This window comes from Labrus bergylta, chromosome 20 (assembly GCF_963930695.1).
Source record: "Labrus bergylta chromosome 20, fLabBer1.1, whole genome shotgun sequence".
In the NCBI taxonomy this organism is placed as follows: Eukaryota; Metazoa; Chordata; class Actinopteri; order Labriformes; family Labridae; genus Labrus; species Labrus bergylta.
The window spans coordinates 15,188,628-15,212,650 of NC_089214.1; the positions used below are offsets into that span (position 1 = coordinate 15,188,628).

A 24,023-nucleotide genomic window follows, 5' to 3' on the forward strand; every position below is an offset into this window, starting at 1 on the left:
GTCGCAATAACAAATATGTTAGCACACTAGCATCCATGGAGACGGAATATAACGTCTTGCAGTATACACACAGGCTGATGATCATTCAGGCGTGAGCTTTCTGGCTATGAAATACCAATATTATTTTTCCTTGCTCTAGTTAAATGACGTATATAGCGAAGTATATAGCAGTGGGTTGTTGTCTATGTGCAGGAAGGAAAACTGTGTCCACCGCCAAGAATAGTAATTCTATTCTCACGAAGTGGCAACAAAAAAAAAACAAAAAAAAATATGCTTCTAATAAACAAATTGTCGGAGAGACCTGTGCTGCAGACACCGGAGACTCAAGTGCAGCTCATGAGCAGGGAGGAGACAGTCAATCCAAACAAACAAGGCTTGGTTTTAAATCACAGCCAGCTCTGAGATCTCTAAACTGGGACTAAACAGAATGAAAGCAGGTTATATTGTTGAAGACATGTTTCCTTTATAAACTGTTAAAATCTGTCACCTTCAGAGAACCAATTAGCAAAACACTTGCATGTTGAAAATGGCTCCGATTGGAAATTTGTGGGTTGTTTCCTCCCACGTTGCCACAGCAAACACTAAACAATGTGTACATTAATGTGAGTGTGGAAGTAAAACAAAATTGACTATAAAGTTACTTTCCCAAGTAGCTCGTTATTTTTCAATGCAAAAAACTGTTACTTTTTGATAGTAGTAACTAGTAACTGTAACTAGTAACTCATTTTCAGTAACTTGCCCATCACTTCAGGTCACAGTCTGCCAGCACTGGTGTTGTCACTATCCAAATGCAAATAGACAACAATATACCTTCAATGTCTTTCTGAACATTTCTGTTTTCTGTGTTTACTCAAACATCCTGATTCTTGTTTTAAACTAATTTATCCTGATTGACCCATAGCTGCCAATTTAACACTTTGCAAAGGACTACAGAATACAATGTCCCTGTGGTTAACGTAATCTCACTCGTTTTCAAGTCTTTTACCGCTACTCATTGTTCAGCACAATGTCCTCTTCTCACACCTTATGTACTTAAAACATCCTCCCACAGTTGTCAAAGTGGCTTGGAAAAGATGTGGCCTGATCTTGAACTGAATTGAAACCTTGTTAAATCTGTGATGCTCTCAGCTCAGCTCACCCCTGGTATATTTATATACACATTTGCCCAGAGTAAATGTCCTGTCCGACTTCAACAAATATTTGCATCCAGAAATACGATAAATGAATGAAGCTAAACTACTTTGCAAGCTGCTTGCACAATTTATATGGCCACTTCAGTAAAATTCAGGGAAAACTGAACACAATATTTGTTATATGCATTGTGCTGCATGAGAGAATTCAAGTTGATCCTTCTCCAACCTATCAAATCGATACCAACATACTTGGAAACAAAATCAAAGTATTCTCCTTAACAGTAGTACTACAAGAACACCTTCTTCTTCTGAATTAGATCCTTTAGTCTGAGGACAATGTACCAATTTAAACTCTCCCCTCGTAACCCCAACTTTGCAGTCCTTCTTACAGCACACATTACTGGATCCTGTCAAAGGCAGGCTGTTTGTTAATCTTTAGGACGCTCAGTGTTCCCTGACCTTGCATGTAGTCTCTTTGTTGGTCTTTTGGCAACTATCATGTAAACACCAGATTTTTTCCAGGAAATTCTGATAAGTTAACTATCTCATCTGGCAGTCAAGCTGTTTTGTTTCACATTAGGAAATAATGTGCCACATCATTTTACGAGATGAAATGGCTCAAACGACTACATGAGAGGTGTTACTCTCAGGGATGAAACAACAGAGACTAATCACCAATTTACACTTTGACCCCGGGACCCCTTTGCTTTGGCTCACTGTTATCACTCTCATCATGTTCGAGAAGCTGCAGCAGCTGTTTGCAGTGATGTAAATCTGTTGATACACTTACTGTGTAATACCTCACCAGCACCAAATAGGAGACACATGGAGATAATAACCACCAACATAGTGGAACAGTCACAAGCTAAGATAAAGAGACAAATATTTCCCTCAGGAGCTTGTGAAAACTAAACAACAGAGTTAAATGGAAGAATATTTTGGACTTCTGCTGATTCCATTTCTCTGTGACTGCTGGATATGTATATAAAAGTAATGATAAAAATTGGGAAGTATTAGAGTTATTTTTTTGCGCAATATACTGTATATGATGCAATATGACAAAATACAGAAAGTTATTCTAAATGCAGAGTTGGAAGGATCTCAGTCTCTATTCCCTCTTGTGTGTTTTCTTGTTTGTCCTGTGTATGTGTGTGTGTGTGTGTGTGTGTGTGTGTGTGTGTGTGTGTGTGTGTGTGTGTGTGTGTGTGTGTGTGTGTGTGTGTGTGTGTGTGTGTGTGTGTGTGTGTGTGTGTGTGTGTGTGTGTGTGTGTGTGTGTGTTCTTTTGCTTTTGCTTTGTGTTTTCTTGCGAAAGCTCATAAACTGGTAACAATAAAATTGGGATTTATTGTTCAGCCCTAAATGGGAAACAAAGTGGCTTTGAGCGAGACCCAAAATAACTGAACAGAGGCTTCAGTTTACTTTCAAGGGTGACATAATATGATGATCTTTTGATGTTGGATGTAATAGGTTGAGAGTTGTGAGTTTTGCTCTCTAGCTTCCGAGCAAATTCTATAATAATAATACATCTATTCATATAGGACTTTTTAAACAAGTTACAAAATGCTGTAAAACAAGCAACAAATAATGAAACAAATAATTAGACAAATAAACAAGTATTTGAAATAAGCACAAGATACATTGGTCCCAACAAACTGACAAGCGAAGAAGAAACCCCCCATCCAAACCAAGCCCCCACGCCCCACCGACAAGCCACACAACCCACCACATGGCCCCTAGTTGCCACAGCAACCCAAACAGCCTGACCAGTCTCAAAAGACCCAGGCAGCCACAACGCCAATACCATCCCCCACACCACTTGGCCCCCATCAGCCCCCCCAACCAAACTATGTAGACCAATTGGCTGCATGAACCGGTTATACAGGTTATAATCAAGCTCATGTTAGTTACAATAGTCAGTGCTCACTCTGGCCTATCATGATGATATTGTTCTGTATTCTTGCAAAGGTTCAACCATCATTTTTCTCCCCTGAGCCTGTTAGACCCATTATAACTTTCTACCTTCCCCAACCTAACCAAAAAAACCTCCCCTCACTGTATTGACAGCTGCTGCCCAAGTATAAAAAAGCAGAACACTTGCTAACTTGAGCCCCAATACAATATGTCAACCTGTTCATACCATATTCAAAATGTATCAATATAAATTGGCCTGAAAAAGATGGTAACGTTTAGTCTAAACTGTATTTTGCAAATTCAAAGTGTTCCTGTGGAAGATTAGAAGGAAGGGTAAACCTCTGGGAACACACCTTGCTTTGGTTTGGGTTTGGCATGTGGCTATCAGTTGGTTGGAGTTTGTCTTATTCAGAAGTAGCTCAACAGTTTGCTGCTTGCTGCAATTCTAAAACACATCAACCACCCCCCACCGCCCCTCCACATATGGACACCAACTGTGTGCTGTTTCAACTCCACCACTGTGTACCACCACCCTTCAGTTGGTGTGGAGCGCTTCCAGATTGTCAAGGGGGAAAGTAGTTTATTGTGATAACAGGAAGAGTCCCAAATTACTGAGCTGGGCTGTGAGTCAAACTGGTCTAACACTCAAAGCAGTTCAGAGACGACTCAAAAATAGCAACGCACACATCGTAGCTGGTGGGCGTGCTCACATGCCTGCAGATGTGTACATGTGCTCTTTCATTTAGCGACTAGTTCTTTCAAAGTCACCACAATGGAACATCCTAGTAGTATGTAGTAAGCAGTGATCAATTCATTAACTTAATTAATTGAATTTCAGATTTTTGCAGGACTTTAAATTAGATGCATCTATGTCTGTTTAATCTCTGTTTCTGCATCATACATTTCTTTCCAACATAGCTCCGAAACTTGATGTTTTTTTTTGTTTCCCTTCCACTCAAGAGGCTGCTTACTTTCCCTGTGTGGCAGCTTGGTATCTTATTGAGTCAGTACTGTATGCTATCGTTCGTTGTATGCAACCTCGTGGTTGTCAAAAAAGTATGCAAGCCAAGTTATCCAGTGTACCCAAGCAATGGGATGATCCTGCATCACATCTGGAACTTCTTTCATTTAGTTTATGCGTTGCATTTAACTGCTCCATTGTCTTGAGTCCATGCATTTCCATTCTTACGGACATTTTTGTATGTCAAAAAGCCTAAGACTCGTACCAGGGATTTCCCTTGTTGTGGTCCATTTATTGGAAATTGTGCACGTATTTTCCTTTGCTGCATATCATTTGTCTAAGCATTGTCTAAGTGTTGTTCAAGCGTCATAGAATGAAGATTTATTCTCCGTATCTTTACATGTGTAGCTGCTAAAACCTCTGCTTATTCATGCAGTAGCATGCAACAATCCTGTTTGATTTGGATTTGAAGTCATCCCTCAGTGAATGGACATCAATAGTTGCCAGCACTAAGTGACCAAACATATGCATAAACAGTAGTATTGTGTACATTTGGATGGGGTTTTGATCAAGGAAACATCAATACTACAGCATATAACGATCTTATAATGAACACAAGGCACATATCATGAAAACACTTATCTATAGAGTGTGTATAAATCTTAATGTTTTATAAATTAACACATAAACTAAAACGAAGAGAAACAAAAGACTGAAAATACTAGAGTTGCTGGTGAATTCTGGGATCAGTCATGGTCTGAGCTGCCACACACAGTCAGTGCAGTGCTTGTTTCTCGCCAACTACAGCTTACATCTGGACAGTCACTTCACCAGCTGTTTGAGCCATATGAGCCATAACTTCATGAACACACCAGAAGCTAATTCTGTGGTGAAAATAGACTTCACTTTCTGACTAAAAGTGTATACTTCTAATATTTTGGGACTATTCCAAAATCCTGTGGGCAGTTTCCCTACGAAAGTGAAGGCTGGGATGGTAGCATACATCCTGAATGTTTTTGGAATTCAGTTTTCCACAATATGGGCGTGCATTGCCTGGATGGAAATACACTTTGCACAATTGTTGGAGTGTATTTATCTCCAACCTGATCTCTGTATCCACAGTCTGCACTGACCTTTGGTCCTGGTGGCCCAACCTGTCCGCCGCTGCCTGGTTCTCCTGGCTCTCCCTGGTTGGACAACAAACACTCTCTGTGAGATGAGTAGAGGAGCAGCAGCAGCCAGATTCAACACCATTACAGTAATTATGTGTTCCATATTAAACACTCTGCTGCTAACACTGCAGAGACTGCTGTGACAGGAGGAAACAGCAAACACAAATACATACACACTCTACTCGACTTCTATTCATAGTTAGTAGAAATATTTACGTTGCATCTGGCCAACATGGTCTAGCAAAATGTTTTATTTTCATTTAAAGGCATGTCAGGTTTTATGTTTATTATCCTGTTACTGTCACGAAAGCTGGTACTACTTGATCTTACCATTGGTCCACTTTCTCCTGGAGGCCCCGCCTCCCCTCTATCACCAGGAATTCCCTGCATTCAAAAATATCACTTATTATTTTGGAGTGATGTAAAGTTTTTTACAGATTTAAAATACGTCTGAATCTCAACTCAAACTTCTCACTGCAAACCCTGCATAATCTTTCATCACAGAATCATTTGTAAATTGTTCATTCATTTGAAATAAAGAAATGGCGGTCAAATAAAATGTGAGTAAATGGAAAATTCTGCATTACACCAGATTTGTAACTGATAAGAAATTATGTCCATGTACATTGGTCTATATAAATAAAAAAAACATATACAGATATCAAAATGTATATATATATATATATTCATATTTCTATTTAGAAATAAAGATATTTTAATCCTCAATAGATTTTCTAATGCATCAAGACTTACAGAAAAATGCTGTTGGATATTCCTGAGTGAAACAAAGACTATTAATCTTACAAGGAACTGGCAGCAACTTGGTTTGATACGTTTTGTTTTGTAGTCTTTCACCTCGGCCTATAACTTTGCGGACACACGGGATTGTTATCATGTTTGGCAGTAGTACTTACTGGGGCTGACCTGAGACTGCCCGTTGTCTTAAACTAAAGCTGTGTCTTGCAGTAAACCAGCATTCTCACAAACGGTGCTTTTGTCGCCTGTCACTATGGATCTTAGTCTTACTTACTTCTTACTGATCACCTTCCTATTGATGTTCAGTGAACATCTAAATGTGAACATTTAGCAAGCAAGTCCTCCTGCTGCTACACATTCAAATCTTTGGTATCATGTACCTCTTGGCTTTTAGTGTGTGGTAGCTATGGAAAGGCAATGTACCATGAAATAACCAAACTTTGGTGTTGCAATTGTGCATAGTTAAATGTTACAGCATGAATGTTACTGTATGCCCAATAAAAAACTGGATTATCACAAGAGAGACTTATTCAGCACTATCTAAACATTCACAGTGAACTTTTCAAGCGACAAACTCCAAATACTAATGTTGCTCATCTAACTAAGACGTTTCTTTTACGTTGCCAATTTATCCTAATATGTACTTGCACTGTGACATAACTGTTCAGTTAATTTTCACATAATACCATGTGTCTGTAAAGACCACTAGAGCAGCAGAAACAAAACACCCTTCAGCCTGAAACACATTTTCAGAAAAGACCGACAGTATAGAAAAAGAACATCCATGAGATGATTGCCATCATAGTCTGACCTTGAGTCCTCGGGGTCCTGGTTCTCCTGGAAAACCTGGCTCACCACGCTCTCCCTGGGCAGTATCAGCAGAATTAGACACAGTAAATCAAGTAAATCAAAAAAGACACAACACTGATGTTTTTTTGAGGCCTTACCATGGGACCTTTAAGACCAGACTCCCCCTTTAGTCCTACAGCGCCGACGTCACCCTGCCCAGACAAGGGAAGAAATGCAGCAACGGAGTACAATAACAATGAGATACTTGTTCACTGTGTACCTTATCAAGTGTTTAAAAAAAACTATATACATCTTGTTCAGCTGATATTATTAAGCCCCCACAAACTGAATATCATATAACAGGAGACATAGCAACATGGAGGTACCAAGGCATGGTTAAAGATGCATAGTCAGACACGAGAGCATACACATTTTAATTTCTTCACATTTCAAAAACAGACGGGAAATCATTACGTTCTATACCTACAATTCCCCTGACAGCTTCATATACTAGCATGGTCTATGGCATTCCCCCCACCCCCAGGACCCACACAAAGAAAATAAAACAGATTCTGTCAAAGATTAACATCAGTGTGTTTTCATTGATAAAATCCCCTCAGATAAGTCCTCCATATGTTCGCTCTTACCAAAAGTCCTTTGCATAAACTATCCAGTAACTGTTTTTAGGGTTATTTTAATCAATATGCACCCCCCTGAGATCTTTGGCACCGTCCCCTTAGGGGGGACCTGGACCTGGACCCAAGGTTTGGAACCAATCGTCCATGGTGCTAAATTGTAACTCAAATGCAATTTGACATGATATGACATTAGAGGAATTTTGTGACACAATAAAGAGCTTTTTTTCTGTACATTTGAACTCAAACAATACATTTATAGAAAATACATTTTTAGGTAAACATTTGGCCACATAAAACTTTATATTGGTCCTTGTAATACTTTAGATGACATTCGTTTTTTTTTACGAGTAAAATGTTTACCTTCTGTCCTGGTATTCCTGGAAGGCCAGATTCCCCAGTTTTCCCATCTTTACCCTTGGAGAAAAATACAAGTTAGGATGATTCTGTCATGCGCAGACATTTATGAAATCGTGGAGAAAAAAACAAAAATAAAAGTGGTGAGGAAACTGTTTGGCACTTACAGGCTTACCATCAGGTCCTGGTGGTCCCTCCCTCCCTTTCTGCCCTCGGAAACCCTGCAGAGATTAAACAACCCACCATGAGACCAGGTGGATAGTTTTTTCAATTACTTTAATACTGATAACTAAATATTTTAGTTGAAGTTGAACTAGCAGATAACACTCATCAAGTCAGGTTTGCTAGCATTAGCCTACATTAGACTGAATCAAACAAACACGTGACTAGGATGAAAATAGAAGTACTGTAGTGATTTTTGTGTTGCTTGGATTTAAATATTCAATTTCTCTTAAAAGATATAAACTCTTAGTAGAACCTATGCCATCCAACTGATTTAAAAAGACATGCCCAATATGGAACAGCTGTAGCTCCAGCAACACTGTAGCCCTTTTCATACTTCAATTTTTAAATAGGGCCGTAACAAAGCTCCATTGTCATTGCGCCTTCTCACATTCATTCAATTCATATTGATTCCGCAACAGTGTAATATTCCTGGCCCAGTCTGTGGACTCGCTTGTTGAAGCGTGAGAGTACGGCACAGCAGGAACTCCACATAAACACACAGTCAGATATCCAGCCCCCCCTCCTTACGCTTCTGTGACTTTCAGATTAAAGGCAAAATGTCACAGTGACATAAATACCAAGTTTTAACAAGGCAGTCTGAATAGGTCTTGTGTAATAATGTTCCAGAGAGCAATAATCTGAGGTATATGTTGAAGTCACAAGTATTACTATTTGTGGCCTCTAAAGAAAAGAATATAAGGAACACACCACCATCTCTTGCAATGCTGTGCATTAGGGAGCTCTCCACAGGTAAACAAATACCACTATGTCTGTGACTCATAAAGATCGAGTCCCCACAACTAGAAGTAATTAGAGGTCATTAGTAGAGGCTGAGGTCTGAGAATGTATATTTTTAGTGAAACGCTCCAATTCCACATCAAATACACACAAATTGTCTTTCTAGTTTCCAATTTTCCACATTGTGGTCATTCCTCACTTTCCATACAGCATATTCCACCGTAGATTAATGCATGAAGAGCTACCATATGATGAAGTGTTGATGTTGCTATACACGACTTGCAGATTGGTGCTTTAAAGGCATTGCTAATAAAAAAAAGAGGTATTTCTTATATGAAATGGCTTTGAGTTTGATATAAAAAAATGTGTGTTTCTGAGCGAGTGTGTGTGTTTGTTACCATGCGTCCGGGGAGACCACGCTGCCCCGGTGGTCCAACCACACAGTTGCAGTCTTCTTCCTCCGTTGTGGCTGTTCGATTCAGAGGACACTGAGGAAACACAAACAAACTTAGATCTGCAAGCACACTCCAACTTTTCCCTTAAGATTAGAGCATTTCAAACTTTATTGTGATATATATTTTTTGTCCTTGTAATCTGTATAAACTGTGATTTTGTCTGTCTCTTGTTGTACACATCACATCTACTTCCTGGGAGAGGAATGCCTCCCCTGTAGGTCTTCCCAAGGTTTTTTTTTCTTCTCTTTATTCCAATTTGAGATTTCCAATAATGTGAAAGCATTTCCTTTTCCAAATCGAGGAGACGTGGTGACATGGTGATGCACAATCTACAGATTGTAAAGGGTGATTTGGGGCTTTATGTATGCTCTTCTTGATTGAACATTAAGATGTTCTTACAGTTTGCATAACAGCTTCCGATTGTAGACTTCTTCACATTAGAAATGTCCAAAGTTAATTATTTCCTTGTCTTACAGGCTGAATGTTAAGTGTGTAGCAGGATAAAATCTGCACTTACCCTTTCATCATCCTGGACAGAATAGGAGACAGAGGACAAGAGAAAGTAATGATGGTTAAGATCTCTGTAGACTGATACTTAGTGCCATATTTAAGTAAAAACAGTTTAATCTTGCAGTGGTAATAAAGGCATGGTTAGAGATCTCACCACAGAGTAGATCTCACAGGCTGTTTCTCTCTCACTCTGGTAAGGATCACAGTACAGACGCAGCTTCTGAATCTCCACCTGGGTTTAACAAAAATATGAAAACGTTTTTCTTGAACTGCAGTAATTATATTAAACAAAAGAATAAAAGCTGAGACCCAACAAATATGAGCTAAAAATTATGAATTGTAATTCAGTAATTCCCAGTAAAACAAAAATGACCATCATCTTGAAACACATTTTTTTTATTTTTTGCTTCAAGAGTAATGATTTCATTTTCACTGGGGTCTCCTGCACTTTTTGTATAACACATTCGGACATTTTTTTTTTCACATGTGTTTTGTCCTCTTAAGTAAAGTATCATTACTCACGGGCACAGTAATGTCCGTCCCTCTCCTCTTAGCCACCTGTGTCTCCCCATTGATGTAAATAGCCTCCATTGGATCCAACAATATTTCCTGGATTGGTTCATCGTCGAGGAAACTGGTGACCTGGGTTGGCCTCACCAGGAGTTTGAGCTGATGCCACTTTCCATCGTAAAGGGTCTGAGAGAAGGTACACATATGGTTATCTCAAAATGAACATACATTTACTGAGAATATGTCCATTTAAAACAACTGAAACATATCTTTGTTCACCATTAGCGTAGTTGGATGTAAAAACATGTATTAACTTGTCACATCTCTTTCAATCAGACCTCTATTTCCGTTGGCAGTCTTACTTGTGCTCATCAAATTTTGCATGTACAGCCAAAACTGTGGGTTCTCTAAATGCTACACAAATAGTAATGACCAGCAAGTTCTGAGACCAAGTAATGCTTCCCTATTCCATCGCAATTTCATTTCTGAAAGCTCAAACCATGCAGAGGGAGAGAGAGAAACAGAGCAGCTATTGTCTCATTGAGCCACAGTCATCCTTCCTATATGACAAATCACAGGCTTCTACCTTGTGCCACATCAAACCGAAACAAATCAAACATGTGCAAACACAAATTGAACAAAATTACAACCGTGCCTGACGCTACTCACTAAAGTCAAGGTGTCTGTCGGGATGGAGGGAGGTGTGTGCCTTTTGGAAAAAACAACCTGGCGTGTCCTACAGGATGTATTATTAGTGTGTGCTGACATTGAAGGAGCCACTCATCTACCAGCTAGTTTTCCACGGGGGGAAATGCAGCGGTTTGAGAGGAGGAAATGTTTTCTTTCATCCTCCTCCTGGCTTACATCACATTACATCTCGACTGCTTCTGCTAGGATTAAACTGAACAGGGGATGATGTTTAAATAACTGCTCGTTTGGCTCTCTGTAAATCATCCCAGTCAGGTTCATTCACAGCAACAAACATGAAGGGAAAGCCAAGATTGGAAGTGACGCAATGTTCTCTTTCAGGGGCAGGAGAATAACGTGCAAGACAACTCTTTATAATAACCAATACCAACTAATGTGTGTTTAAAGCAGTCCCTCGACGCTTTGCATCTTGTTCATGTTATTTGATGAGCATGTTTAAGCATTTGCATCAGCTTTTTTAAAACTGCATCAAGCGAGTTTTACACACAATAGTAGGGTGACCATACGTCCCAATTTTTGACCGGGACCTTCTCGTATTCAAGCTATGTGTCCCCAGTCCTCACCGACCAAACCAATACACCATGCTTGAAACACTAATTTATCTGTATATATGTCAGCTAATGTTGCCAAGGCAGTTGTTTTTTTAACTAATAGAAAAACAGCACTTATGCACCACAAGTCAAAGTTCGATACTGATTTGTCTGTACATGTGTCCATCAATCTCAGGGTTGTCGCTGTTGCTTAGCTAGCCTAGCTTATGACAGATAGACTAGCTGCACAGACTGCAAGTGTCCATTTTTAGTCGCTCACCGTGACGACTTCAGTGACGTAAAACGAGCAAACACAAACGGTGGGTACAGCCGAGAGGTAGCACTTTTCTCAGGGGGTTTAGCTTCACTTGTAAAATGGGAGGAGGTGGAGATGTGTTGTCCATCTTTATAGAGTCAATGATAAATGTCCAAAAAACCCAAAGAAAGGTTTAAAAAGTGAATCACAGGGTATTTCTGATTTATAGTGTTAGAAATTGGCAGAACATGAAACAAGCCATGTGTTGTGCAACAACAGAGAACTCACATTAAAAACTAATTCAATAGTTCAGCCTGATTTATTTTGTGGAGTTCATATTATAATACATACACTGAAATGCGTAGTGATCTGATAATTTAATTTTGTAAAGCCATTTTATGAAACATAGACACACTGATCATCACATTGAACAATATATCAGATTTTTTTTAAAACACAGAAATGTGCACTCCCTTTTCAGCTCCAAATTACACAAAAAGAATAATTAAAATTCTGTATTGCACAACTTAAGTTCCCTCCACTGTCTGTAAATTAAGGTTATTCTGGGACAAATTTTTATTTAATACACACATAAACTGAATCATTTTGGTTGAGTCGAGTTACCTTTACAGCACTGATTTTCATTTTATAGTGTTCAACAGGACATGGGGGATGATATATCTCTTCCATCCGTCTGAATGAGGAAAGTCCATCAAACAAGGGCTCAGTTCTGTTTGTCTTTATTGTTAAAAAAAGAAATACTCCTTTAATGTGTTTATAAAAAGCTTCAAGCTATACATTTTTCATGAAAACTGTTGGAATAAAGTGAAAACTATATTTAAAAAAACTATGAAAATTGAGATGTAATGAATGAAGTAAGGTCTGTATTTGTCTATGTTGGGTTTTAGAAACTTCAGGGATTTGTACAACATCAAGCTGTGTAAGACTACTGGCTTTTCTCTACTCTTTAAAAAAAAAAAAAACCTTAATAGTAATGCCCTGGTGTGATTTATTCAACCTGCCCCAGGTTTTAAAGTAAGGTACAGCTATTTTTAGGTTTATAAAGAACTATGAATCACTAATACCCAGTATAAAGTAGTGTCCAGAGGCAAAGGTAAAAGATAATGTTGTGAGATTATTATACAATTTACCTTCCTTAAAAGACATATCAAGCATTTCCACGCCTCTTGTCTCATAAGAGGGTTAGGGGTTAGAGAATTTTTAGAACTTGGAAATTCTATGTTATAGCCAAAAGCCAAGAAACCAACTTTCCCAAATCAATCTTATACCCACCTGAAAGTTGTCCTTAAATACTACTTTCTGTTCTTTTTGTCTTATACTGGTGGTGGTGAAGGTGACTGTTTTGTCTTTTCCACTTAGTGTCACTGCGGCCTGGAACTCCTTATCCTTAGACAGCACCCTCCAAAGATCAAAGGTCAGCTTGCTAGCGGTCCCCTTTAGACGTATGGTGGCAACAAACACGTAGGATGGCGGGAGGCCCTCTGGGAAAATCTCCCTTTAAGGAGCGTGAAGTTAAAGACAATAATCTAAACTGTTAATAAAAAGAATAAATCCACGTGATGCATTTCTTATTAAGAGCTCCATTGTACTCTTTGGATAGTATCTTACTTGGTGTTCTCAGTAATGTCTGTGGAGGCAGTCAAAGCGTAGGCTGCCTCAGAAATCAAAGAGCCGGGAATCTTCTTGGCCTTTGTCTGAATCTTCATTCCCACCATCAGCTCGAAGCCTTTTTCATCACGAGAGGCCACCGGGATTCGTGTTGGACACACAGACTCTGGAAAAATAAGGCTTGTTTTTTCAGCAAGAAAAACAAAACAGTTCTTGAACTCGTCTCAATACAAAAGCGAGGATCCCAAAGAAAATGCCTGACAGAACGTTTTAAAACAAATAAACTTGGTTCTGTACCTTCACAGAGCTTTTGCTCCATGGAGTCTCGGATACGGTCAATGGTGGTGTAATCTTCGGCATACAGGACATAGGCAGAAGATGGTTTGTTGGCGATGGTAATCAGCTCTGAGGTGGTGATCTCACTGCCCACTCCAACAGCGAATATTGTAATGCCCTGAGCCCGTGCCTCCATACTGATATCCACCTACAGAAAAATAGGCTGTCAGTGGTGAAGATGAGCCACCCATGGTTTAAAATTTCCCATTTAGGCCTTAAAAGATGCAAAGCCCCTTGATGCAATGAACAAGGTCCGACCAAAATAACTTGTTTCACTCAAGCACTTAAACACAAAAACAGTGACATTCACCACGTCATCCTGGGATTTGCCATCAGTCACCACCACAGCAATGCGGTGCTTGACCTGGCTGGCTCTTTGTGAGGAGGAGAAGACGTGGTCCACAGCAAACCTGATGGCCCTGCCGGTCTGCAAAACAGTCAGAAAACAGTGATCACCTGGTGGAGTAAATGGACAAGCCAATCGCGCTGTGAGGAATGGTGTAAACTGATCAGACCTGAATTCATCAAATCTTGTGGGAAATTTTGAGTATTGCAGCAGATTACGAATTTAAAAAAATTGCCAATAAGTAGATTATAAAGGGATGAAAAGTATCTCTGTGACAAGAGCATGTGTTACAAGCAGCCAAACCTCACTTGTTTATCTACCAAGTCTGTGCTTGTGGTGTTGCAGTGTGGTCATATTGCTGCAGATGCACCTATGTTTTGGTAAATGTTGGCACCCTTGGGCCTGTCAGAAGGCAGCTCACTCTTTATGACCAGCCTCAGCCTTTATAGCTTTGTGTTTTTGGCTCAGTAGTGAACATTTTATGGGACAAATGGGACTTTTTGTCGTAAATCTTGGGGGTAACATCTGTTTTATTCTTACACCACCATAGTCAGCATTCAAAGTGCTGAATGTCACACAAATACACCAGGACTCAAGTTGTTGTGTTAGTGAACAATGTAACGATGTCTTTTTTTTTTTTTTACCAGAATCCAACTGTAACAACCACAAACAAAGAACTGGATGGGTTTATTACACATTTTGTGGGTCAGTAGACACTCATGTTACCCAAATACATATATATAATATGTATATATTATATATAGATAACCCTTTCATCTTTTGTTCTCATAATGACAAAAATGTTGTCCTGCCTGTGTGTTTCCTCCCAGGTAGGTGATGCTCTGTATGGCCTGGATGAGCTCTGCTCCACTCTGATGTAACCCCAGAGGAATCTCCAGACGAGGAGTGTCACTGTACTGGATCACAGCCACCTACAAAGAACATCAAAAACACTAATGTGCCTCAGAAAATCTTCGAATGGTTGCATTTTAAATTGGAATAGATCCACGGATACAGACGTCTCACAGGTGAATATAATCAGCTAACCTTAATACAAATGGTAATGAACTGCTGCTAAATGATAAAGTTCAATCTCAACAAGTTAATTCAGCATATTCAGTCAGCTTTTATGTAGTATTCATTACCTGTGTGTAGTAGGAACTGATGTCAAATTGGCTGGTTATGTTTATAAGCCACTGTTTGGCTGTTTCGAAGTCAGCGGATCCAACACTCCATGAGCCATCAACAATATAGACCAGGTCATTTACAGCTGTGCTGCATCCTGCGCAAAGATACACACTCGTAAGGACACACAAGCACAGAGTGAACACAGAGACACGTTTCAAATACTAAAAATGTTCACATTCCATTCAGACTCAAGACCTCAGAATGTAATGCTTGTAATTTTAATTCTGTTAAAATAGACTCCCAAGCAATCTTACTTGTGTTTTAAGTGTTGCTGCTTGCTCTACACAAAGTCCCTACCTGCTCGGAGGTCGTCCTCCTCTGCACCCTCCAGCGAGTTCAGTAGCAATAATGCACTCCATATTGACCACAGCAACATGGTTCTGTCAGAGAGTTGGCCTCCTCTTTCCAGTCCCACCTAACTACAAGTGTAGGAAAACAACAAGGTGAGATGAGAACAGTGTATTTATTTTGCCTTCTGATTCTTCCCCAAGCACCTACCAGGTGGAAATTTCCTACTGACTTGACCTGATTCATGAAAAAAAGGGCCACCAGAACTATAATGTGGAATGTGTGAACCTTGGCCCTGGCCTTTTTGTCCAGCCAAAAAATACCACAATCTAAGTTTGCCATTAAACCAGTGTATTCAGGCCAGTGTCCCCATGGGCTTAAACTGTTTTACCTTGATACTCATTAACCAACCTCAGGGCAAGAAAACTCAAAATATCATTACATAACATCCTGAAAGGTGGCCAGGGAGTCTTTCCACTACAGATGAATTCACAAGACCAGGATTTGTGAGAGGTCAAAAAGGTATTTTGACTCAACTTTCTGTTTTCCCTGACTTATGGGGCTGTCACAGGATGCAAGACATGACGTAAGAAGGATGCAGCATTTATAAACAAATATCCAAGATGGCAGTCAGAGCAAAATCTGCTGCTTTAAAGACAATTTTTCCCTTTAGATTTATGTAAAATACATGTTTACTGTACAAATGAAGGGGTGAAAATTAACATACTGGTGAGCTTCATTACATGCATAATGATCACAACAGAGTGACATTGTCAATGGACTTGAGCTCATATAGTGCTTTTCTAGTCTTCCAACTACTCAAAGCGCTTTTACACTGCATGTCACACCTACACGTTCACACACTGATGGTAGTGGCCGCTATGTAGTATCATCCATCAGAAGTAATCCCATTCATACACCACCGAAGCAGCGGGAGAAATTCGGGGGTTAAGTGTCTTGCCCAAGGACACATTGGACAAGTTGCCCGGCTGGGGATCGAACCCTTGACCTTTAGGTTGAGAGGCGACGACCAACTGAGCCACAGCCGCTCAGGGGGCAGTCAGGAAAAGTCAAGGTGAGAAATCTGGACAATTGCAATCATACATGCAGCTGTCCCGAAATAAAAATGAGGACATTTTCAGGAGTTTTGTGTATGTGTGACACAATTTTACACAGTTTGCACACACTGCTAACCACATGTAAAAATATCTGAAGTCCTGAGACTTTTTACTCCCTTTCACAAATTAATACACACATCAAAACAGAAACAGTTCAAATATATGTATGAGTGTTCATAATAAGTGCCTCTTCCAACAGGCCATTGAATCTTGTAATATTAAGTTGGCACATGATATGATATAGAGTTTGAAATGACGTCTGACTGCCTCATGAAATCACCACATTTCTCTTCTCCTCTCCACTGTTCCTCTTCCCGCCTCCTTTTTCCTGTAAAATGTTTTAGTGAGTCTTCATGTTGTGCCATGCGACATCAGTCCGCTGCTGTGTTTTCTGCGGAGTGCTCCCTGTGTTCAGTTTGCAGCGCAAACACGGTTCCACAGACCACAAGGCTGGGCTGGAGAAAATAACAACGTGAGCTCTATGCTGGGATGGGAAAAGTGAAACATAAACATGGAGGAGCAGGCTGCAGTATGCTGGCAGAGGCTTAAAGACGGGGGAGGATCAGTGAGCTATAGAGAGAACAGCTACCACATCTTTTCTTTCTCAAAGTCTCCTTTAACATATACCCTCTTTCTTTTTTTATTTGTTTGTCTTGCTTTAAAACGACCTTTTAACTTCTAGAATACAGTGTGTAATGAACTTTGCCGTTAGAAAAGACTTTAAAAAAGTAGAAAATAACTTTAAAAAACACCTTTACTCTTCAATAGAGTCCTACTCATAGAAGTTCTAGAAAACAATAGTCTATAATTCATGTGAGCTCATATTTCATATTACAGATGAATGTTCAACATGAAGTAGTAAACTGAATAAATGCATCACAGTGTGTTTAGTATCAGATCAGTGTGCACATGTGTATCTCATATAAGCTCCACATGGGTAACAAGTGGGCCATTTGCTTGAAGTGGGCGAACTGTAAGCCCCACGAGGCTAAATGTGTATGCGGTCAAAGACTTGGGTCACACATGTTGACTGTTTGGGCCTCTTTTGGTTTTCATTTGGAGAAAGTGAGGTTTTTGAAAGGTAGGTAACTGCAACAGAGATCCAGATCTAGATTATTTTACTTACAGTTTGTAAAATAAACCAAATATGGGCATCTTACACACCGTACATTGTTCAAATAGAATGAGCAAACTGGCTTCTTAGACATAAGCCAGTCCCTCACTTTGTGTCTTTGAAGATATGTCAATCTTTGGGATGCTCTACTGTGTGCATTCAGAGGATTAATATATTATAATTTGGTTGAAACTGTCCGCATGTCTTTGAAAATCGTCTAGCGTGCAGCATTCCTAAGATGTTCTCACTTATGTTAGAAATAAATGGATTGGCCTTAAAAAGAAAATCAGGAACTTTTCAATGATTGGACACAAGCTACACATTTAAAGGATACAGATATATGATTTAGGATGGATGGATGTATTGGTGGACCATATGTGTCTCTTTGATTTGTGAGGCAAACCAATCATTTCACCGTCAACATGGGCTTCTTTTAACTGTGAACACAACATTTCCTAGCCTTAAACTTTTTGTGTACAAACCTAACCAAACCTTTACCATAACTGTAGCAGATCGGGAAACATTTGTGTAATTGTGATTTGCATTGGTTTCAAAAGGCACTGACACAAAACTGTTTCATCCTGCCTCTAGTGTTGCCAGATGTGTTACACCATGGGTGTGCGATGTGGAATGGAAGCTCCACAAGCTGAAAATGAGCTGAACCTAAAATATTCACAATATATTAGTGAAGGAAAATAGAAGTTTACTTTCACCAATTGTCTAGAAAAATTTGATTCAAATTTGTATTCAATTGTAATAGAAACCTGTCTTAGAAAGATAACGTTTTTATTATCAGATTGCCTCTTTGGTCCTGAATCAATCAAGTCAGACCCTAACACAAATTGGTAACCAAAAAAAAAATATATTTCTTTTGATGTGATCATAATACATTCATGCATTAATGTCAAACATTGCAAAGTAAATATGTGACGTTATGAGGGTCAATGCATTATCAATAATCATTAGTACAACGATGCAATTTTCAAAATCAGCACATTGACATCGTTTTTTTTCTTACTAAGGCTGTGCAGCTCTAAATGGATGTTGTAAATGGTTCAATAACTAGCACAGCATGCGAGTGGTCAAAAAGATGTATACAGTGGGGCGCTGGTGGCGCAGTGGTTAGAGCGCACGCCCCATGTATGGAGGCTGTAGTCCTCCAAGGGGGCGTCCCAGGCTCCATTCCAACCCGTGGCTCCTTTCCAGCATGTCATTTCCTACTCTCTTTCTCCCTGATTTCCGACTCTATCCACTATCCTATCTCTACAATAAAGGCACAAAATGCCCAAAAATAAATCTTAAAAAAAAAAGATGTAAACAATAAAATAAAAAAGGTCAAATAAATACAAGGAAGACCTGTTCTCCAAACACTACATGAAGAATATTATTGAATCACAGTTTTCTGAACAGACAAAAATGATTCACGCAGACATTTTTTCAGACCAAAGTGAGACATGTTTCTCTACTTGCGGTCACCTCCACAGGTGCATCCAATCACTAATTAAGGCCCTTCACCTGCTGATGTAACGATCAGCAGGTGAAGAAGCTCCTGCACAAGTGGGCGTGTGAGTTCAAACATCTCGTAGGCTTTATACTTTTAAAGTACGTCTTACCAATTATCACACAGAGATGTTAATTTCATAGAGTTTATAATTACATAATGTCTGACTGGATTCTGTGATTTACTTTTTTTCTCCATTTTGTTGGATTAACCAATCACAGCTTCTGAAAAGATGTGTCATACCCAGCAAGGGGTCGACCACGCCTCCTCACTAAGATAAAAGTTTCTGCCCCTTCCTCGCTCAGAGTTGCTCTGAGGATGTTCCTAAATCCACTCGCTAAAATCCTTGCTATGATTTTTTAAACTGAGTCAGGAGAGCTGTGAGAGGATTCTCAGAATGTTTGTGTAGGTTCACAGTCATCCAGGCCATGGTAAATTGGAAGCCTGAACCAAAGGAAACTGGACTGGTTAAGCTTTGGATTCTCAGATTTTTTTTTAAAAATACATTCCTCTGGAGATGTATTCAAATGTTTCACTGTTTTCTAAAAGTGTTTCTACCAGGATCCTGAAAAAGACACTCCAATTTTTCCCCCTTCCTTAGATCCGTCTATACATCGCTCTTTCATTTTAAAGCACGTTAGTCATTACAGACACAGTGTGGATAGGTGGGCAGTGAACCTGAATTCCTCCAAACCTCACTCTACATTTGGAAAACCAGAAGTGCAGTGAACCGACCACATCAACCGTCTCCGCTGGCTTCAGTATCACAGAACATTCCTTGTGCACAGATGTTGGAATTGCTCAGCGCCTTTGGCAGGTTTAGGAAATGGAGCGGGGAGGACATTTATTCCTGATGATAAAGATCCATTATGTCTCTGACTGACTGGTGACACAGAAAATTGTTTTACCATTGCAAAAAAAAGTTGTGACATATGTGGGGTCTGGCAGGATATTATTATTCCCCAGGAGTTCAAATAAACAGACTGACTCTGAAATGTTGATGTTATGCATTTGTGAACTTGTTTCCTGTACTTGTGCATGTTTATTTTAATTGCATAGTCAGTGCAGATTCTTTCAGTGTGCTCTTTTGATGTAATGCTTAAACCAAAAATAAATGAATAAATGAGATGGTTAATCAGTGATGAATTTGTATTAGAGATGCACCAATCCACCTTTTTTCTGTTCTGATCTGACTGCATTACATATGTATGTACCGATACTGATTCTGATATTTATATTGTCATGATTCATAACGTATAGTGTTATTGTTGTTGTTGCTTGTATGTGTGAAGCTACACAAAGCTGTTGTAAACCCGGCATTACATTGCATTGTGCGAGCTTCACATACACACAGGAAGCAGCCGCAATTGTACGGTTTTCAAATTAAATGTTTTTAAACTGAAGTGTCAGAATTATAGAAAGAGCTTTTCCAATTCGTCTGAACGTCGTTGTGGAGACGAATTGTGAGCACTTCCTACAGTTCAGTCTGAATGTCTTCAGAGCGAGGCGGTACGAGTTGAGAATGTTTAAAGTGCCTGATCATCTTTCTTGTCATCAGTGACATGGATCAGTCCGATATCCGATCTGTAAAATACGTCAATATGCGAACCGATACCGATATCAGATCTGATCGGTCCTATTTCTAATTAGTATGCATCCAGAAATATATATTCTGAAGTGAAATTACATGAACCGATTTCTACCCAGAAGGCAGTATGAGGCCGTTCAAAATCTGTTGCTTTGGGTAATGGTTAATGATGAGTGCTTTTCCATCCACCTGCTTGAGTGTTTATTTCTAACTAGAACAATCAAATAGCCTGCATTAAAAGAGCAGCTGAGATGTGATTATTGCTGCGCCTGTCTCAGGTGGATGAGTTGGTTTGTGGTGAGTGCCGAGGGAACAAACTTACTGAATTCATTATGGTGTACAGCCATCGTGACTTTAACATCACTCATCACTGAAAGATGAAGACTTTCTGAAAAACTTTCATCATGTTTTCCACTTTTTTCGCATGGTTAAAGGGCCAATATGTAAGATATCTGCTGAATTAAATAAAAAACAACCTTACTATATCATTAGACATGAAGGAAACATGCAATGTTGAAGTGCCAGTTGCCAGACAAACGACAAACCAACTGGTATTGCAACAATGGAAGCAGGCAAGCAAACTGTTTCAGATAGAAGTGATTCTACCCGACATAAAAAGCCTCTGCATGTTTCTAAGAAGCTCCACGAGCAGAAACATGCTCAAACTAGGATCAGCATTGGAGATGCTTTAGAAAAATGGAGAGAGGTTAGAATGCAGTGGTTTCAAGACTGATGCAGAGCTGGCTAAACACTGAAGCTTCAGTGTCCATGACATGGCAGCCCACGTGCACATCGACTCTAGGGAAGAGAGGGCGGGGGGAGACAGCTCTCTCGATTGTTTTGAATTTAGCCTGCAGTACCCGTGTTAAATTCTATATGTCAGAGCTACATATTGCTCCTTTAATATTCATTAATCTCTCTTTTTTAATGACATCATCTTACGGCCTCCTCTTCTTCCGCTATATTGTAAAGGACACTTTAGAATAAGTGTCCAATATCTAATATTTGACATGGGTATCTAATGGTTGTGAATGGACATGCCTTCATTCATTTTTTCTTTTGTCGGTTCTATTGACTTTCTGTTAACTTGACTTGGACAGAAACTCGACTCATAAACAAACAATTGATTCGGTTTAAATACAGGCTGTATCATTCAGTCGTGAAGCACTGACATAACAGGTTTATGGGGAAATAATTCAGTATGTCCTTAAACTCATACAACCACATATCATGTGTTTTTATCACCCTAACAGGGGAAAAACACATTTTTGTTCGAAGGTGTTGTAGGCGACCTGGCAACACAAAAGTGATGACATTACAAAATTGTAACACTTTTATTTAAACGGGGCAACACAGGGATTCGATTAGGAAGATATTTCTCTTTGGCCAAGAAAAGCCAACAGTGACATTAAGCTTCACACAGTACTGTTGTACCCTGGAGGTAATGGGTAATGATTCATCTCTCTATTCCACTAACAGGCCTGATTTCTGGCTTTTCCTTTGTAATAATTACTATGACCACCAGAGGTCCACACCCAACCCAATGTAAATATGGGTCATATTAAGCAGCTGCATCAGTGAGTGACCAATGTCTTATATTTGGTGTGGACAGTTGAAAAAAATAATTTCAAATAATCATTACTCAGCCTGTTAGTTTCTGTAGCTTTCTCTTTAAAAAAAAAAGAAGAAGAAAAAGGGATCTGAAATTGCATTGAACCATGGTTTGTGTAGGGAACACTGATTAAACCACAGGATAACATAACAAGGACTAAGTTTTATCTTAGGTGTACTTACAATAACCAACATAAGCCACCAGGAACTACTGTTCATTCCAGTCAAAGAAAGATTGAACACTATTTGAAATATTTTTTAGTGCTTCAGAAATTAACTTTTTCTTCCTGCATTGGAATATATAGTCATGACTTCCATACATCTATACATAACCCTGCTTTAATGTATTTAGAGAATAAGTTGCATTTAGAGAAAAAATAACCATGCAAGTACTTTATCTGTCATTAAACACTTTAGGTTGATAGATGATTAGATACCAATTATTAACCACTGATAAAGTATTAATTAACTATCTAACAAATGTTTATAGATGCCTTACAAAGTATTAATTAACTGGCATTACAATTGTCAGTTTCAACTTTATAATAGCCATCCAGATAATGTTAATAGACACTTTACAAACCAAATATTGGCATTAACAAAATGTTACAAATATCTGGTCCATGTATCTCTGTAATGTTTCTAGATATTTCATAAACAATCTCTTAAAGGTTTACAAATCGTTTGGTGATCATTAACACTTTGTGTATAAAATGTTATAATAAACTGTTAACATAACATAAATTATAGTAAACATTATTAACTATCATTTCATAGTTTGTTAAGAGTAGGGTAAATTAACTATCAGTTTACCCTTTATTGATGATGGTTATTATAAAGTGTTACCGAGAGATCCTTTTCAATACTTTCCCGACATTTCGCAGTGTTATGATCTTTGTATGATACATCCTCATGTCCCAAACTAAAAATGATCAACTGACGACCCTGCACATCGTCACACACACATTCTCCATCACTTCCAGCTCATTCACTATTTGTGTGTACAGTAAATAGGATTGAGGAAAAAAGTTATTTCAGGCGACGGACCTATAGTTAACAACATAACTTTAAAATGCCAACAGACGTACACAGAAATAGAGAGAGACAGAGAGAGAGAGAGAGAGAATTGTGCCATGATGTGTTGAGGCAGAGGAGACCTCGCTGACCCATAATCACAGAGGTGCTTGTATGCAGTTATACTGTATATTTAGCTTGTCTTCTCATTGTCCTGATGGCTGGTCACTTGTGGCCAAACCAAACACATGCCACGGTTACATCAAGTTTAGACAAGGATACAAAAGTAACAATGAAGATACATGTAGACATTACAAACAGCTACAAGTTCATTGTGAAACAGAAAAAAAAACAGCTACCCAACAAACCAACAAACACAGCTGAAAGCAGGGATCACTTACTATAGTCTCTTAAAAACAATCATTTCTATCTGTAAGGCAAACATCACTTTCACTTTGATTAGTTTACATCCTAAAGTTTGAGCTCAGTCGAATCAGGTCGCTGTCAACACTCATTACAGATTTATCATGAGAAAAAGGAGCTGTAAAAAAAACTCTTAGACAACACTCGCAAGCATGACGGCCTTACCTTTCAGTGTCAGCTGCAGGACTCAGTGATGAATGCCACTTTGAGGAGAAAGTGA

The 24,023-nt window shown here is 39.1% G+C and overlaps 1 protein-coding gene and 1 long non-coding RNA gene across 2 annotated transcripts in view; both read right to left on the minus strand.

Annotated features, from left to right (window-relative positions):
- si:dkey-225n22.4 (collagen alpha-1(XXI) chain) overlaps positions 1-14,036 on the minus strand; it is a 60,422-nt gene extending 46,386 nt beyond the window's left edge. Inside the window, exons 1-14 of the mRNA XM_029277953.2 lie at positions 13,923-14,036; positions 13,574-13,760; positions 13,277-13,442; positions 12,941-13,163; positions 10,166-10,339; positions 9,798-9,875; positions 9,651-9,662; positions 9,077-9,166; positions 7,883-7,936; positions 7,722-7,775; positions 6,882-6,935; positions 6,746-6,799; positions 5,509-5,562; positions 5,140-5,193 (exon numbers count right to left, since the gene is read on the minus strand). Of these exons, the coding sequence (XP_029133786.2) occupies positions 5,140-5,193; positions 5,509-5,562; positions 6,746-6,799; positions 6,882-6,935; positions 7,722-7,775; positions 7,883-7,936; positions 9,077-9,166; positions 9,651-9,662; positions 9,798-9,875; positions 10,166-10,339; positions 12,941-13,163; positions 13,277-13,442; positions 13,574-13,748 (1,242 nt within the window). The 5' untranslated portion in view covers positions 13,749-13,760; positions 13,923-14,036. The remainder of the gene's footprint in view (positions 1-5,139; positions 5,194-5,508; positions 5,563-6,745; positions 6,800-6,881; positions 6,936-7,721; positions 7,776-7,882; positions 7,937-9,076; positions 9,167-9,650; positions 9,663-9,797; positions 9,876-10,165; positions 10,340-12,940; positions 13,164-13,276; positions 13,443-13,573; positions 13,761-13,922) is intronic.
- Positions 14,037-14,765: 729 nt separating this feature from the next.
- LOC136177227 (uncharacterized) lies at positions 14,766-24,023 on the minus strand. The gene is made up of 4 exons (XR_010664866.1): positions 23,969-24,023; positions 15,444-15,565; positions 15,104-15,240; positions 14,766-14,890 (listed from the first exon to the last, which is right to left on the minus strand). It is a non-coding gene; the product is annotated as an uncharacterized lncRNA (long non-coding RNA).